Source organism: Musca autumnalis, unplaced genomic scaffold (genome assembly GCF_047663935.1).
Source record: "Musca autumnalis isolate F117 unplaced genomic scaffold, ASM4766393v1 scaffold_1, whole genome shotgun sequence".
Taxonomy (NCBI): Eukaryota; Metazoa; Arthropoda; class Insecta; order Diptera; family Muscidae; genus Musca; species Musca autumnalis.
This window is the reverse complement of record NW_027411644.1, coordinates 210,872,129-210,891,388: the sequence shown is the minus strand read 5'-3', so window position 1 is coordinate 210,891,388 and position 19,260 is coordinate 210,872,129. Positions and strand designations below refer to the sequence as shown.

General features: G+C 37.4%; 1 protein-coding gene across 1 annotated transcript in view; it reads right to left on the bottom strand.

Moving 5' to 3' along the window:
• The window catches only part of LOC141389028 (uncharacterized), a 370,910-nt gene that overhangs the window by 149,506 nt on the left and 202,144 nt on the right, over positions 1–19,260 (bottom strand). Inside the window, exon 5 of the mRNA XM_073960029.1 lies at positions 18,760–18,893. Within this exon, the coding sequence (XP_073816130.1) occupies positions 18,760–18,893 (134 nt within the window). The remainder of the gene's footprint in view (positions 1–18,759; positions 18,894–19,260) is intronic.

The following is a 19,260-nucleotide window of genomic DNA, read 5'->3' as shown; positions in this document are numbered from 1 at the left end:
TTTTTATTTATAAAATAATTGATTAATGATTAAATGATTAATTATTAAAATTCTTTTAATTTTTAAATACACTTTAATGCTAAGTTTGTTGTTAAGGTTGTTGTTGAAGTTCTTGTTGACGATTCCACTTATTGGGGTAGGTTCTGTATTTACTGAGTGAGCTGTTCTGACATGACTGACTAAAAAGTGGCATTTGTTTGTATTTGCACTTGCCTTTGCTGCTGCTGCCGTTGCCACTGGATCATCTTACCTGCGAGAACGGCATTGACTGTGGGAATATGCTCACGATGCATTTTCCCATTGTCATACTTTAGTTCGGTAACTTATATACTGGATTTTTGTAGAGAACCACAATGTCCTCCCGTGCTACGAATTGTCTCCATCATGACAGAGAAATTCCCAGTTCTGGTATTATTGCAAATTACTTGTAGCCTCAGCGTATTGATTGTCCATTTGGATTTTTACACATTCCCATCAAAAAAAATCCTATCAAAATAATGGGTTTTTATAGTACTTTTTGGTAGTCGTAACTACATACAAAACCCCCTACTAGCCCATTATTTTAACAAGGGCACTGATTAACTAGTTATTCTATGACCAATATAACCATTAAAATAACTAGTTATTTTATGGCCACTGGAAGTTGAAAAATAGGCTATAAGTTAAAAAATTATATTTTCTATTTTTAGAACAGTTGAGGTGGCATTTTTTTCAATTTCAAAACACTTCATATTTTTTATTTATTTTTTTATTTCGCCATCTGCTGGATTTGAACACACGAACTTCTGCTTTGTAGCCTAACGCGCTACACACTCGGCCACGCACACGATCATTAAAGGTTGTTTCAACGTGTACATATGCTTACATGCGCACCTACTTACTTACTTAGATGGCTTTTATACTAAACAGAACGTCTTGTTCCATAAGCCGAACTAAGAATAGATTTCAAAACGCACCGATCTTTTGCCTTACTCCTCCAATTTTGGACGCCATGTTTTGTGATATCTTCTTCAACTTGGTCTTTCCATCGGAGTTTTGGCCTTCCCTTGGCGTCGAGTGGCTCTGTTCAAATGCCTTTTTGGCGGGGGCATCTTTATCCATCCTGCTGACATGGCCAAACCAACGCAATCGTTGTAGTTCGATACGTTTTACTATATCGATGTCGGTCGGCTGGTATAGCTCGTGGTTCATACGACGTCGGTATTCACCTTCAACGCATATTGGTCCATAAATCTTTCGAAGAATTTTTCGCTCAAACACACCAAGTTCTGCCTCATCTGCTTTCGCAAGTACCCATGCTTCAGATCCATACAAAAGAACGGGTAGTATCAGTGTCCGGTAAAGTGTAAGTTTTGTTTGACGAGAGGTGGTTTTGCTTTTAAACTGTTTATTTAGACCAAAGTAGCATCTGTTGGCCAATATTATTCTTTTCTTTATTTCAAGGCTTATATTGTTGGTTTTATTTATGGCGGTGCCGAGGTAGATAAAGTCATTTACTATCTCAAATTTATAATTATCAACATCCACAGTTGGTCCGAGTCTACTGGACGACTTGCGTGTTGATAGCATAAACTTCGTCTTATAGCCGTTACATGCGCACCTATTCTATGGTTAAAAAAAAGTTCCCGGTCGACGGTGAGCGTTGAAGACACAACCCTTGGATTTGTAGTGAAACACACAAGCTCTGTGCCACTATACTCATTACTTAATAAAGTAGTTATTTTTGAATATATTACTTTGTAATGGGTTACATAATGACTAACGGATCCGAATTTTTGCCGGGTATATTGCAGCATGGGGTCGCTTAGCCACTTTTTGCAAAATGTACTCGGTGTAGCTGTCGTTAAAGTTTTTTTAATATTATTTATTTTGGTGAAGGCGAAAGCACCCACAGCCTCCTGACGTATAATTGAATATGAATTTTTCCGGCCAGGCAACCTACAATTTTTAATGGTGACAAAATACCCCTCAGTAATGTTTGCGACATTTCCTGAGTATTTCAGCCATGAAAAACTTCTTTACAAGTGGAGTCTTAGGACACGGTAGAATCCACAAATTTATTTCTTACAATAAGTTTATTTGTTAAATCAAGGAATTTTGATGTGCTAGTAGCTAATTGCAGGGGTTGTGATGTAGGATATCACATGGTCAGCCCCGTCCGACTATAGTGTTTGCTTACTTGTATTTTCCTAAATTGTTTGTTTGGCCTTACTCATAGAACTTTTTTAATATTCTATACTTTATTGTATATTGAAAAACTTTATTGGATTATGCGGTAAATACTATAAAATATTTGGTAATTGCCTTTAATTAGAATCCATTTCATGCCATGGGTTTGCAGCATCATATTTCCATGACAATAAACTCAACATCAAATTCACGGTTTACCTGTTACTAATCTAATCCATAGATTGCCAAAGTTTTAAAGAAATTTTGGGAGAAGTTTAACTCTTCAATGTTACGCTAAAGTTGTGTTTATAAGCGTTATTTTTTAGAACATTTTCCATTAATTGATACTTTCTGGCGCTGGTTGAAACTTTCCTCAAGTGTTACCAAACCACAAAGTTTCTCGTATAGCCAAAAACAAACTCCTCCCTGCAATGGTTTTTCTTTTTAGCAGTTCAAGTTTTGGTCCTAGAGCCACAAGTTCCATTCATTAGTTATTCTCTGCACAACCAGTCTATCGTCTTTCATTTGTTTAAACGACCAACCATACATCTACATACATACATATACCATCCGTGAGTTTGCTTGAAGTTTGCGTTCGCTACCATCAAAGAAACAAAGATATTAACCTCGACTTTCAATCAAAATCTCATGCCAACAGGTTTTTGCCACAGTCAATGTTAGATAGTTGTTGTGTTACCCATTGGCCTAAGCAAAGGTTAACCATTACGGGCGGAAGTGTTTGATTGCCATGGTGAAAATGAAACATCTCACATAACTTTTACAAATACAAACGGTAAGAAACACGCCACCGTCACTGCCGCGACCCTGCCAGCAATTGGAAGTGAGTTTCGCACTCCCTCGCCTAAGAGGGCACTCCGGAGACACGCCTAGGAAGATAGTTGGTGAATTACACAAACAATTTCTATAGCCTTATTGTGATTACGTTTTATCGCGTATGTCGACACTTCGGAGTAACTTCTGAGTGACTTCCAAGGCGATTGTTTACATTTATTTAATGATTCCACACATTTGAACAAATATAGAACATTTTCTATCTGATGATTATATGAGACGGTGGTGCAGTGGTAAGCATACTCGCCTTGCACTCTGAAGGTCCGGGTTCGCTTCCCAAGTCAGGCAACAAAACATCACATTTTTAAAATGACAAAATTAATGTAGGCGGAAATTGCAAATAATAATTTCTCTAACAGAGAAGAAAAATAAATAAAACTAAAAAAATTAAAAAAAAAAAATAAAAGTAAAAAAAAAATAAAAATAAATAGAAAAAAAATATATTTTTTTTTAATTTCTAGAACTATCGCGGAAATGATCTTCCAGAAGTGTCGCTGGAGTGACTTCCAAGACGACACGCCGGCGTGGTTCATTTCTTCACAACGGAGGTCACTTCAGGGTGACTTGGGCGACACGCCTAAGTCACTTCCGCGATAGTTTTTGCTTGCAGGGGATGGCATCATCAAAGAGTACACTTACCCTTGTAGTGCTTTCTCCATGGCTCATGCCATGCCTTGGCATAACAATGTACCCTTAGAAACGTGGCAAAGTTTGAAAGCCATGTAAGCGTTATTTCCTTCCCTAAACACATACTTTAACCAAACTAGCGACCGATACTTAAAGAAAACACCAGCATATGAATTCACGCATCCACATGAACATAACGTAACGCAACTTATCACAGCAAATGGGCATATGTTTGTAGACGTGGGTTGGTGTATCAGTGCGTGTGTGTGTGCGCGCCTACAATGTCCTGTTTACTTGAACATGATTGTGTGAAGTGTATGCTTGCGACTGAGTGCGACTTGATATATGCATGGGCATAAATTTAGTACGCTTTTTCAAACATTTTGTGTAGACCGTAATATGTACACAAGTGTGGATGTATTTGTGCGTTGACAAATTAGCATTACGTGTTGCAAAGCGAATAACAACGGACTCTGTGAATTAGAATTTTTTTCTAATTCTTTACTAAAGCTGTAGGAAAGTACGAATAAAAAATGTATTCATAGAAAAAATGAAAATTTATTATTTTAATAGCAACAATTTGAAAGGGAACCAAAACAAGGTATAATACATGCTACTATTTTACAATTTTATATAAATTTTGTATGGATTTGCGAAATCTCCGTTGTATTAATAGTCAATCTTTTTTGCATCATTGAAATCGAAATTTTCTTCCCGGACGTATATTTTGGAATAACCCCAATTAAAGGGACAATTTTCTATACGAAAAAGTTTATGTTTTCTTCGAAGAAGGTTTTTGATCATTCCGACCCCTAAATATTATCTGGGGATTATCATGAGCTCCTTCCGCTCTGGGATCCCCATTTCCACCAAAAATTTCGTGATGAACAAACAAACAGATGAACAAATGAAGGGGAACACACAGATCAACTCAGCACGTCGAGACATTCTTTGTACGCTACACCATAATATGGAGGGTATAATTAAATTTGTCATTCCGTTTGTAACACAGCGAAATATTCGTTGGAGACACTATCAAGTATTTATACGATGGGCACTAAACAACCTTCTGGCCTAGGCAACACGCAGTGTCACCAGGCGTCATTTGAATTTTTTGGAAAGTTTGACATATTTTAGCTTTAGCGTACTCAGGACAGTTTGAGATGCGACCATGTTTAGGGTTGTTTTTAGTGGCTTCATTGAGAAAACTCCAAAACATGGTTTGTGAACGCTTTTACAACATCTTCTGGCGACGAAAATCGTTGACCACGCCTTTTTTCTTGATGTGCTGCAATCAAATGAAGTCATTGGATCCCCAGTCAGGGCAGTCAGGGCCCATAACCCATCAATTCAACGTTTGGTCCGGTCAAACAGGCGCTGGTTTGAATCGATTTGTGAGAGCTCGCATTGTCATGATGCAGAAGGATTATTTTTCTCTTGTTCGTTTTTCGAATTCTTCAGGAGACTTCAGGCAAATAAATTGTAGTGTAACACTCGAATTTTTCAGGAGACTTCAGGCAAATAAATTGTAGTGTAACACTCAAAAATAACCGTCCTACATTTCTCAAGCCGTATAGTCGCCACACGGTCAGTTTTGCCGAAAAAACAGGCTTCGAAGGTCTTCTTCAATGAACAACTTTCGTTGGATTTGGCTCGCTTTTGAATACCCAAACGGTCCATTCCTGTTTTGTTTCGGGCTCCTAAGCATAGATACAAAATTCGTCGTTTGAAGCACCGCGATTGTTTTTGTTTTTTTTTTTCTTTGCACAAATCCACAAGAGCCTTTTTTGAGCGATTGACCAATTTTGCTGGATTTAGCGAGATAAATCCATTTTTTGCGTTCAGGTGTACATGCAATATCAAATCTTAGTTATTGGAAGAAATGCCCAAGTATGCCTCTATTTCACGCTATATAACATGGTTATCTTGCATTATCCGTTAACGCGCGGCTTAATTATTTTCTGACACAACGGCCGATTTGGGCGATCTTAACGACCTTCGTTTTTTTGCGAGTGTAGGCCACGATTGAATTCGTTAAAACAGTTTTTCATAGTGATATAGGATGGCCCTTTATCGGTATACAAAGATTTAATTTAATCGATGCACTCTTGCCGTGATTATCCAAGTCGAAATTTGTGAAAAATTATAGGACGAAAATGTTCACAAGTTAATTCCATTTTTTTGCAAAGGGATTTTTTCAAATCACTGTAAACAACACAACACATGGTCGTATGTCAAACTCTCCTGAGTACGCTGAGGCTAAAAACTGTCAAACTTTCAAAAAAAAGGTCAAATGACGCGTTGCGACACTGCGTGTTGCCTAGGTCAGAAGGTTTTATAGTGATCCACTTATTCTTGATCAGGATAGAACTCTATGCCGAAATAGCCATGTCCGTCCGTCTGTTGAAATTAAGTTACAGCTCGATATTTTTAAGATAGAGCTTTATAATTCAGTATAGAAGTTTCTAGGATGTATTGTATTGAAAATGGGCGATATCGGTCCACGTTTTGATATAACCCCCATAGAACGGTAGCCTCAATATCCCTCCGATATGACTGAAATTTAAAATTCAATCTTTGATGAGGGTGTAAAACTTTCCATCTGAAATTCATCGGTATATTAACGTCTCCATATAGCCCCCATAGAACGTTACGTCCCGATTTTCGGTATTTTGGAGGTTTTAGCCTCAATATCCCACCGAAATTGCTGAAATTTGGTATTCAGTCTTCGCTGAGAGTATAAAACTCTTCATCTGTAATTTGTCGGTATAGGTCCACGTTTTCATAAAGCCCCCATAGAACGGTACATCCCCAATTTTGAGTATTTTGAAGAATTTATCCTCAATATCCCACCGAAATGACTGAAATATGGTATTTTGCCTTCGATGAGGGTATACAACTTTCCACCTAGAATTGTTCGGTATAAGTACATGACTTTATATAGCCAACATAGAACACTGCCTCCCGATTTTAGGTATTTTTTAGGTTTTAGCCCCAATACCCCACCGAAATGGCTAAAATTTAAAATTCAATCTTCGCTGAGGGTGTAAATCTTTCCATCTGAAATTTGGCGGTATATGTCAACGTCTCCATATAGCCCCATAGAACGTTACCTCCCGATTTTCATTATTTTGAAGGTTTTAACCACAGTATTCTATCGAAATTATAAAAATTTTGTATTTAGTCTTCATTGGGGGCATACAACTTTCCACCTGAAATTTGTCGGTATATGTCAACGTCTCCATATAGCTCCTATAGAATGGTAATATACCACTAAAATTGCTGAAATTTCGTATTTAGTCTTCATTGGTGGTAGATAACTTTCCACCTGAAATTTGTCGGTATATCGGTACCTCCCAATTTTCGGGTTTTATCAAGGTTGCCTTTGCCTCTCAGCACCCTCTCTCACCGACAAACTGACAATTGCCGCAAGGAAAATTGTCTAATGTAAATATGGACTTAATTAGAGTTTTGTGTTCCCAATAGATAGACAATTTATACGCAAAAAAACTATCCATATAAATATATGTAGGTTTTAGTCTAAGCCCCATGGACAGGTGTTGCCCAATTTTATGCATTTTGAGGGGTTTTTGTTTAATTTTCAAACCGAGATTGCTGTAATTTGGTATTGTTTTTAGTCAGAGGATACAGAGAACCACTATGAGCTCTTTTAAAGAGTGCTGCTACATTTTCCTTCTAAAGTGGACAGAAAATCTCGACACAAAAAATTATCAGTATAATGTGATCATCATCAGTTTAGATATTATTCTCCTCCAAGGTATTATACTTAACGTAGTGAAAGATCTTAGTAGTAACTAATTGTTCATATCTACTTCAATGCACTTGTGGTGGATGATATAAAAATTTCGACCCGGCCGAACTTAACACAGTTCTTACTTGTTTCATATTACGCATATCAGTCTCATCTGCGTCCAAGCCCCTACCGAAGAAGATGAGGATATATTCTACGAGCGCCTAGTGAGTGCATATAACCTCTACCATGGCCATGACACACAGTGTTGCCTCGTGGACAAAAATCAAAAATTGTGATGTTAACTTTTACATATCTTCATGATTTTTTCTTACAGTAAACACATCCCATACAACGAATCTGAAAGAATTTTGTCGATATGTGCATCCATAATGAAGTTATAGCCCTTGAAATATGAAAAATATTTCCCAGGTAATCTAAAGCGGAATCATATGAAAATTAAAAAATTTTTTAAATAACATTTTCTGAAAAGTTTGTGGATAAAATTACAAGTTTTGGATGTGGATTTGATGGGTGGGCCATAAATATAAACTTTTAGTACAAAAAGTTGACATCAACTGCACGTGGGCAATGTGCCGTTATCAAGAAATCAAAATTTAAATTTGATAAAAAAAAAATCAAATTCTTATTATTTAGTAGAGCAGATCTTTTGATTGCCACCTATTGCCACCTCGGTTCTTGTTTTCCGTTAATTGGACATCTCTTCCAAATAAAAATGTGCAAAAACTTTCTGCCCATCCCTGCAACCTTCTGAGATATATCGGTTCAGATTTTATATAATCCCCATATATATCATTTCCTTCAAATTTAGTACGTGTAATTTTCTTAGGCCCCTGAATAGCTACACGGATTTTCACAAAAATCGGTTCCGATTTGGATATATCCCCCATATATATCTATTACCGATTTTGCTATAACTCGGTCAATTTTAATCGAATAGCCTTCAAATTTTATGTTCGATATTTTCTTAGGCCCATGAATAGATTCACCGACAAATTCAGCCTTCACGAGGTAACATCCAAAATAGGAATGAGGCTGATCGATTTTGCAGCAGCAAAGACGTGGTACTGAGCAGCAGCAGAATCCAACACCTAGGCATAAACAAGGCCAAGTGGATGTCCAGTAGGCTGGTTTTAACTCAAAGTGATAAAATCGATGCCAGATTTTTTAGGCGGTTTAGTTGTGTTAGATTTAAGATTGCCAAAGTTTGAGCACAATTGGAATATATTAACACGTGCCATAGGGGCCTCTAAGTTTCCATAGCAATTTGTATGGGACCAAAGCACAGTGGTAACTACCATTGGACAAAATTAAAAAAATAAAAGTCTAATTTTTGGTACCAAATGTGTTCATATCTGCTACTAACATGTTAAATTTCTCTAAAATAAATTTGTTATGGGTTAGTTCTTACTGTAATCTTTGAGAATAGCATCAAAAAAGAGAAAATTTAACAGGTTGGATTTCGAGGTGAATTCAGTGCAAAGGTTAGGTGAAAGTAAAATACACTGACATGTCAAATCGAATGAGGATTATTTTAGTAGAGCACTTCGACCTTCCAACTCGCTTCCTTCAATGTGCCTTTCGTCCTTTATTATAAGAGCCGTTATAAAAGTACCACAAGATGATGCTTTTCAGCTTCGAAATGTTCTGAAAAAATGTCGCTTAGAAAATTTTGTGTACGGCTCTCATTGACAACTAATCGATTTTGTCGCGTTTTCATAGTCATTTTTTACATTTACCCCCGTTTGCTAAGAAAAAAATGTGTTTTGTGTTTTTTTATGTTCTGTAACGAATATACAAAAAACAAAATATAGTCTTTTTCTGAACAAAAACAGGGTAAATGCACAAAACGACCACGTAAACGTGACAAAATCAATTCCATTGAAAATGCCAGAAATCAGGGGATACCGTTCTATGTGGAATATACCTATGTTGAATTTTTTGTTGCTTTATTATTTTTGTTGCTAAACCAACCTTTACTGAAATTTTCGTATTGATATCTGCACTGAAAATATTTTTGGTCGCTCTTCCCCTACAAGTTCAACCACAGTGCATGAAAATTCTCTCATTCTCATTGTCACGAAAATTCTCTAAAAGCAACACTTCTGGTCCAATCAATGATTTCTACAAAAATATATAACTGCTAACGATAACCCGTGCCCAATGACCGATTTTTATTTCCTTAGCACTTTGTATGGGGCCTCCGTCGAATTTTCAGAAAATCGCTGTAGAGGCTACATTTTTTGTCCAATCGATGAGAAAATTTTACCAGTTGATTGGTGTGGCTAAAAAAATTCTAAATTTTGAAAATCGGCTGGAATTTAATATAAGGCTATATTTTAGGGCCCAAATTATCTAAAATTGGCCATTACAATTTGCAAGTGTAGTGGCAAAGAATAGTCAGCTCTCATCAATTTTACGATGTGAACAGTTTCGGCGAAATAGGATACTTCATTCATATGTTTTAGTATTCATCAGTCATTTGAGTTAATGCCAGAAATTATGGACTTGCCCACGAAAAAGAGATCATAAGGACAACCTGCTACAAATAATTCATGCCGATCCGTCAAGTGTCCCTAAACTGTACTTTTGAATATTTGAGTGAGATGGATGTACGTAGGGGATGGAAGATACCAAGGAACGGTCCTGACCGGTTTTAACATGGCAAAGCCCAGGATTTATCTTGGTCCCTCTTTCATCTCAAGTGGACACTGACCTCCCCGTGGTGTCACCTGGGGAACTGCCTTTAACACCCGTTAAAGGTAGTGAGCTAACATGTGCCGCGCGTTCACCCATAAGAACGTTAAAAAACTTGGGTTTGGGCGTCGGGTTAGTAACCCTCCCCTAGAAAAAAACAGCCTACTATGAAAAAACGAAAGATAAGAAAAACAAACCCCTCTAAAGTTGACGAACCCCGCAAACGTTTTAAGGACCATGATCTGCGAATCTGCACCTGGAATGTTCGCACTCTTTATAGAGAAGGTGCAGTCTTCGCATTGGCAGACGTACTTGGAAAGTACAAAGCCGATATTACTGCCATACTAGAAATACGATGGACTGGGAAAGATGTCACAACAACACCTAAAGGTGACGCACTGTATTATAGCTGTCATGACACAAAGCATGAGTTTGGTTGCGGTTTTGTAGTTGGTCGGAGGTTAAAACATCTGGTCTCCAGCTTCACCCCAGTGAATGAAAGACTTGCTACAATTCGATTTAAAGCAAAATTCTTCAACATCAGCTTTATCTGCGCTCATGCCCCAACCGAAGACAAGGACGAACAGACCAAAGATATATTCTACGAGAGCTTAGAAGAAACATATGACCGTTGTCCTGCCCATTACATTAAAATTGTTCTAGGCGATTTTAATGCCAAAATTGGAAAGGAGAATATCTTTGGACAAACAGTTGGGAAATTCAGTTTACATAGTGAAACATCAGACAATGGAATGAGGCTGATAGACTTCGCAGCGGCAAAAAACATGGTAGTTAGATTTAAGCATCTCGATATTCATAAGGGCACTTGTCTGTCTCCAGAACAAAGAACAATAAATCAAATTGATCACGTTGTGATAGATGGAAGACATTCATCGAGCGTGTTGGATGTACGATCGTTCCGAGGAGCAAACATAGATTCGGACCATTACCTCGTTGCAGCAAAGGTACGTACCCATCTAAACGTTGCAAATAAAGCACGGACAGACACCACACGAAAGTTGGACATCGCCAAGCTGCAAACACAACAGATAGCCATAGCATATTCCACTCAACTAGCCCAATTGCTTAACGCGAGCACTCCTTGTCCCGATAACATAACAACACAATGGCAACATATTGCCCACTCCATGCAAACAGCCGCAAAATCCATACTTGGATTCCAGAGACCTCCACAAAGGAATTCATGGTATGACCAGGAGTGTCGTGCTGCTACCGAAGAGAAAAATGCGGCATATAGAGATACCTTACAATCAGTAGCAACGCGTAGCGCACGAGAGAGATATCGTGCTCAGGATATGGAAGGAACATTTCTCCAATCTGCTGGTATCCAATAGTAGCGAAGACGATGATACCACAGATCCAATCCCAGAAGATGGTATAGAATGTATTCCGCCCGGCCAAGATGAGGTGAAAACAGCATTCAACCGGCTGAAGAATAATAAAGCAGCAGGAGCCGATGGCTTACCAGCCGAGCTGTTTAAAACCGGAGGCGACGCGCTGATAAGGTGTATGCATCAGCTAGTTAGCACCATCTGGCAGGAAGAACGCGTACCCGACGATTGGAACCTGAGCATCCTATGTCCCGTCCACAAGAAAGGAGATAAGACTGTATGCTCCAACTATAGGGGCATAAGTCTTCTCCCTATTGCCTATAAGATAGTGTCTGGGATATTGTGAGAACGACTAAAGCCAATGGTCAACGAAATAATTGGACCATACCAATGTGGCTTTAGACCTGGCAAGTCCACCATTGACCAGATATTTACCCTGCGGCAAATCCTAGAGAAGACCCAAGAGATGCAGATCGACACATTTCACCTTTTTGTCGATTATAAAGCAGCATTCGACAGTCCCCTCCGATCAAATGTATTCCACGCAATGTCTGAATTTGGTATCCCCGCAAAGCTCATCCGGCTTTGTAAGATGACTTTAGCTGATACTAGATCCTCAGTAAAAATTGGAAAGAACCTCTCCGAAGAATTTTGTACCAAAAGAGGTTTCAGACAAGGAGACAGCCTTTCGTGTGACCTATTCAACATGTTGCTGGAAAAGGTAATACGAGATGCAAATGTCAAAAGAAATGGCACAATTTACACCAATAGCCACATGTTACTTGCCTATGCTGATGACATAGACATCATGGGAGATCAGTAGAGGAAGTAACTGATACCTTTAGGAAGGTCGAAGCAGAATCTGCGAAAGTGGGTCTGGCGGTAAACGGCGAAAAAACCAAATTGATGGTGTTGACGCGCAAAGCGTCCATAGAGCTCGGACCAACTGTGAAAGTTGGTATCTACAATTTTGAGGTAGTTAAAGACTTCGTCTACCTCGGCACTGCCATAAACACAACAAACAACATAAGAAGAAGAATTGTATTGGCCAACAGATGCTACTATGGTCTAAGTAAGCAATTTAAAAACAAAGCCACATCTCGTCAAACAAAAATAACACTATACAAAACGCTGATACTACCCGTGCTAATGTATGGCTCCGAAGCATGGGTACTTGCGCAAGCAGATAAGGCAGTGCTTGGTGTGTTTGAGAGGAAAATTCTTCGAAAGATCTACTGGCCGATTTGCATTGACGGTGAATATCGACGTCTTATGAACCACGAGCTATATAAGCTATACAAAGACATGAATATAGTTAAACGTATCGAGATGCAACGATTGCGTTGGCTAGGCCATATCATGAGAATGAGCGATGACGAACCCGCTAAAAAGGCGTATGAATACATGCCACATGGCGGTGCACGCAGAATCGGCAGGCCTAAGCTTCGATGGAGCATACAAGTGGATGAAGAAATGAAAAGGCGCGGTATTCCAAAAAGTCAAGCGAAAAACAGAGAGGAATGGAGATCTTTTCTTAGTTCGGTCTATGGAACAAATGTTCTGTAATGGGCCAACTAAGTAAGTAAGTAAGGATGTACAAAAATAGTGGACTGGTATAGTCCACACGGTGCTCTTGAACGAATTTTAAATGGAAGGTGCTTACATCTGGGAAGTTTTTGAGGATTCTGAAAACATCAATGTTCAATCGCCAAGGCGCTTTTTAAATAAATCGCGGTTCACGTTTTTACGGTCTTTTTAGGTTTTCACGAATTTGCTGGGAGACCGCAATATCTATCAAAATGGAGCAAAAAAATGTTGTAGCAGTGAAAATTCTCTACAATATTGGTTATTACGACATTTTAGTAGGTTTTAGCATTTTTAAAATACGGAAGTTCAAATTGGAACAATGCACTTCTCTGCGGCAATTCAGCAAATTTTCTCTACACATATTATATTTTAATATTCCAGCACTGCTTTTGTAATTTATAACAGTATTTAACAAAACAATACAGAAGAAGATGACATTTGCGTATGATCTCTTAAAAACTTTAAAAACATCAGAAAGGTTGTGACTACTTACAAGACAAGTAACTCAAAATTGAAAGGATAAAATTATTTTTTTTTTCAAAATGGAAGTCTTAGTACAAGGTTTTCTAATTACTTTTACATAAACATTTTTACACATTTTCCGCATAAAATGTGCTGGAAATCACATTTTTTATAATACCTTTTTTATGGATTTTTTCCAAGTCCTAAAAATTGTAGTAGAGTTCTTTAAAGATTTAGATATTTTTGTTTTGGGATCTACTTATGAGTGTATTTTTAAAGATTTGTATTTTTTTGTGATGAATGTATGATGCTACATATAATATGAAAAACAAGCAAAAATGTAAAAATCGGTCGCCCTGAACTTTATTATATCCCCTACCATGAAATATTCTGAACTCAAATGGAGTAATTTGATTCCTATCCTGTCCACGATACCAGTTGGAGACGTTTTTTGACCACTAAGAACTCCAAATAGCAAATTCGAACCGAAAATGTAGATAAGTACCTCAAAATACTGTAATATGAGGGCTATACCGAAACCTGGACCTAAGACCACAATTTTTGGCGCAGAAGGTATTTTATCATTGAGAACTCCAAATGGCAAATTACAACCAATTCGGGCTGAAAATATTGATAAAATCTTCAAAATTCCTGATATCGGGAGGTATCGTAATATGAGAGCTATACCGAAAGCTGGACCTAAGACCACAATTTTTGGCGCAGAAGGTTTTTGACTATTGGGAACCCCAAATACCAAAGTACAGCAAATTAGAGCCATAGATAAAAGCTTCAAAGTACCTAAATCCGGTTGGTACCGCAACATACGGGCTATACGAAAACTGGACCGATATTGGTGATTTTTTGGCTAAAGTATTTTTTCTAATTTTTAGCATATACCGAAAAAAATCAGATTGATCCGACGATTATAAGTATTTTTGTCGCACCTTCCCATACAAGTGGGACCACTGTGCAATGTACCGACTGTATCGCCTCCTTATAAAACAATTTTATGTACGGTGCGCCTTAACTTACTTTAAATGAAAACCGCTTACACCTGTAAAGAAAAAAATCGTTGGAGGAATTTTTAAATAAATCGCGGTCAGAGTTCACATTGTTAGGTTTATTTTAGGTTTTCCTAATTTTGTTTTGAAACCGCAAGTCATATTGAAATGAAGCTAAACAAAATGTTGTAGCCTTGAAAATTTTCTAGAGGATTGACCGTTACGATTTGTTCCTAGGTTTTACCATTTTTAAAGTATAGAAGTTCAGGTCACCAGTTTATGTTTTTATCAGATTTTCACGATTTGCTTGAAAATGGTAAGTCTTATCGAAAAGGGACTGGAGAAAATCGTATAGCTACAAGAGTGACTTTCGTAATATTTTCCTAGATTGTACCGTTTTCGAGATATATATAAATTTAATTTGGGAAATTATAGTCATGGCCTTGTTTTATAAGGAGACGATACAGTCAGTGAATTGTAATAATTTGAACTTCTATTGTAGCAATTTGAACTTCAATGCTACAAAATCGTGAAACCCTAAAAAACCTAAAAATGTGAACTTTGACCGCGATTAATTAAAAAAGCTTTCCACAGATTTTTCTTGTTGTTTGATTTGTCTCATCTGTTAACATTGTAGTTTCAGAATCCGCACAAACTTTTCATGTGTAAGCACCTTCAATTTAAAGTTGATTCAAGAGCACCGTGTCCACGCTTTTTTTTTCTTGATATGCTGGAATCAAATAAAGTCATTGGATCCCCAGTTAGGGCTGTACGACGAATGACCCATCAATTCCACATTTTGTCCGGTCAATCAGGCGCTAGTTTAAATCGATGTGTGAGAGGCCACATTGTCATGATGCAGAATGATTTGTCTTCCCTTGTTCGTTTTTCGAACTTTTCAGGAGACTTCAGGCAAACAAATTATAGTGTACCACTAAGAACTAACGTCCTATATTTCTCAAGCCGTATAGTCGCCACACGGTCAGTTCTTCTGAAGAAACAGGCAACCTTTTGCTTCGAAGTGCTTCTTACAGGAACAACTTTCGTATGATTTGGCTCACTTTCGAAGATCCTAAGCATAGATCCTAGATTCGTCGTCTGTAATGATCTTATAAACGTCGTTTGAAGCACCGCTATCGATTTTATGCTCAATTTCTTTGAACCAATTCACAGGGGCCTTTTTTGGAGCGATTGTTGAAGGCTAGGTGTTTATGCAATATCAAATGATAGTTGGTGGAAGAAATGCCCAAGGATGCCTCTATCTCACGGTATTTAAGATGGCGATCTTGCATTATCCGTTCATACACGGCATATTTTTTTCTGGCATAACGACTAACGACCTTCGTATTATGGCGAGTGCCGACCACGGTTGAATTCATTAAACCAGGTTTTCATAGTCCTATAGGATGGTCCTTTGTCGACATACAAAGATTTATTTTTATTTTTTATTTTGGCGAGTGCCGATCACGGTTAAACTCATTAAACCAGGTTTTCATAGTCCTATAGGATGGTCCTTTATCGACATACAAAAGATTTATTTTGATCGATACACTCTTGCGATGATTATCTACGTCAATATTTGTGAAATATTCTTGGACGAAAATGTTCACAAGTAAATTCCATTTTTGTTGCAAAGTGATCTTTTCAAGTTTCTGTAAACAACAAATTTAATGGTCATACGACAAACAGTCCTGAGCAAGTCTAGGCTAAAAACTGTCAAACTATCAAAAAAACAAGTAAAAAAGTATCAGTCAGCTTTGCCGACAGAGATATACCCTCAGCCTGTGTATATTGAAACAATTTTTTCCTAAAATACGTATGTATTTAGGGGTTTTTCAAAATTTTGGGCCTTTGAACCGACAAAAATGATGATTAGGATTAAAGATCAAAAGTTTTGCGGAGGACATACTAAAAGAAATCGATCGACATTGACCGTTATGGAAGTGGATCTCCAGCCACAACATATGGTGCCATAGGGGGTTTTTACACTCTTCGGGCTGTTTGCTCAAGAAGTATGGACTTGCCACTAAAAAAACTTTTACCATCGTAATTGAGGCAGCGAATGCAAGTTGCTTCAACAAACATCAAAGTGATTCGATATTAGGTCTTAAAGTGAACTTATCCGAAATTTTGTGTGGGAGGTACCGAATGGAGTGGACAAATATAGTCCATATTTGAACCTGATCTATATATGGTATATATATTAGGATGTGTAAAGTATAGACCAATTCGGCTACTCCCTTCAAGAGTTACGGTACGAAAAATTTTTCCGAACATTTTTGAACTTTTGTGGGGGAGGTACCTGAAGGAGTGGACCGATATGGCTTATCTTCAAACTTAAACTATGTTTGGACAAAATATTACTAAGGCCATATTTTGGACCGAATCGGCAGATCCGTTCGAGAGTTATCTTGCGCTCCAACCACCTCACACGGTGTCAAAGGGGTTTTTATGCAACTTTCATGCTATTTTCTCAGGAAGTATGGACTTGACCCTGATGAAGCTTGTACCGTCGTATGGAGGCAATGAATACAAGTTGCTAAAACAAAAATCAAAGCGATTCGAGAGATGGCCCTAAACTGAACTTTTCCGAAATTTTGTGTGGGAGGTACCCGAAGGAGTGGAACTATTGAGACCATATTGGAACCTCATATCGCCCTGGTAGAAAGTTTACGCTATACAAAGTATGGACCAAATCGGTCACTCCCTTCAAGAGTTATCGTGCGCACAAACTTTCCGAACATTTTCGAACTTTTGTGGGGGAGGTACCGGAAGGAGTGGACGGATGTAGCTCATCTTCGAACTTAAACTAAGTTTGGGCAAAATATTACGAAAGCCAAAATTTGAACCGAATCAGTTCATCCGTTCGCGAGTTATCGTGCGCTCCAGCCAGCAGGACAGACAGACGGACGGACATGGCTAGATCGACTCCAAATTGTCTGAAACACATTTCGTCCAAACATACTTGGGGTCTAAAACCATTATTTCGATGAGGCACATTTTCATCGTATCAAAGTGTATATACCCTCCTTAGCCTAAAGGCTGAGGGTATAAAAAAAAATGGCTCCTGGCAATACGCGGTGTTGCCTAGGCCAGGTAATTTTCGCGCAGCCCTCGTATATCAAACCATAAAAGTAATTTTCAAATTTCGTGTATAACATACATATGTTTGATTTTCCCATTTCTTTATTCTGTCCTAAGGTCGTACGTATAATAAAAATACTAGCTTGAAGTTATGCGAAGAAATTCGTTAGAAACATTACATATCCTTATAAAAATAACCCTATATCTACATGAACATAAAATTAGAAGGTTTAATTATATTTTAATTATCCATGTAAAAAACAAACATTTTTTAACTAAAATCCTTCTTTTAGCTATATGCCGACAGGCATCAACAATTTAAGTGAGCATACCATACCCATATTTGATGAAATAAGTAAAAGTTTAAATAGTTGCTTCTCTAATATCCATGACTGTGTAATATGTTACACAACTATTAATTATAGTCTCGTTATTATAATTAGCAATTAATAACAATTTTAAAACTCTAAAATTTATAGTCTGTCATTATGTAATGGCATTTTTGAAAATCTTGACTCACACATACATGTCATACATACATATGTATGTGTGTTAACACAAATATTAAACTACGCTTTTAGAATTTTGTATCAAGACAAAACATACACACATACACAAGGAGGTAACATTTGAAATCGCATAAATATTGTGCGTTTAAGATTTTTCGTCCTTTGGTTTTTTGCTGGTGCAATGGTATTTCATAATTTCAAATATTTAACACGATTGAAATAAATGTGTTAGCATTGTTTATGTGTTGGCATATCAGTTAAACGTAAGGTGGATTTCAAATGTTGGACATTACACATTTTTTTAAACTATACATTTTTTCAAATGATTATACCTAAAATTGATATTTTTCAACACCGTGAATGATCTATTTCTGAAATTCATTTATATCTATGAAAAAATTAAATTTGCTAAAAATAATACTAAAGTTTACAGTAGGAGATTTATTTGCCTTGGGGTCAGAAACCAAATTTGTAACACTTTTGCCTACAATATTTTGTAAAATATTTTTTATCACACTTGACCACATCGTTTCCGTTCAGTGCATTCATGTGATATTTTTTGACCATAGTTAATATTGTTTTTTTTCTACTTTGCCACAATGCGCAATTTTCAGTTAAGCCCACGTGTGTATGTATGTGTGACTTACCGGCATATTGTTTATCGTAAATCTTAATTCAGCTCTTGGCCAAGATGGTGGTGTACTACAGTTAGCACGCAATACATCACCCGGCTCATATCGTGTATGCTCCGTAAATAGCTGGGGTCGTTTATCAGGAAATTCTGCAAAGAAATAAACAACAACCAGTAAGAAAAAAGGAAAGCCAAAGTAAGAATAACAATAATAACCATAAATAAAGTGTATACATTTTTTATTTGTTTGAAATTAAAGGAAAAGAATTATGATTTCCTTTGCCGTATTTTTTAAAGGTTCAGTTTTATCGTATGAACAGGACTACAGACGAAATGGCCCAGACAAAGGAAATCTGCAACAAAGTCAGCAACTAAGCTGGTGATTTTTTTGTTAAAAGGGAGATTTTTTTTTGCACCCGACAACTGCGGCATTTGATAACATAAAACATTGTTGCTTTGTTAAATGGTCCAAATGAATGTCTTCAAAAGCGTGGTGGAAAATCGTTGCTGTTGTTAT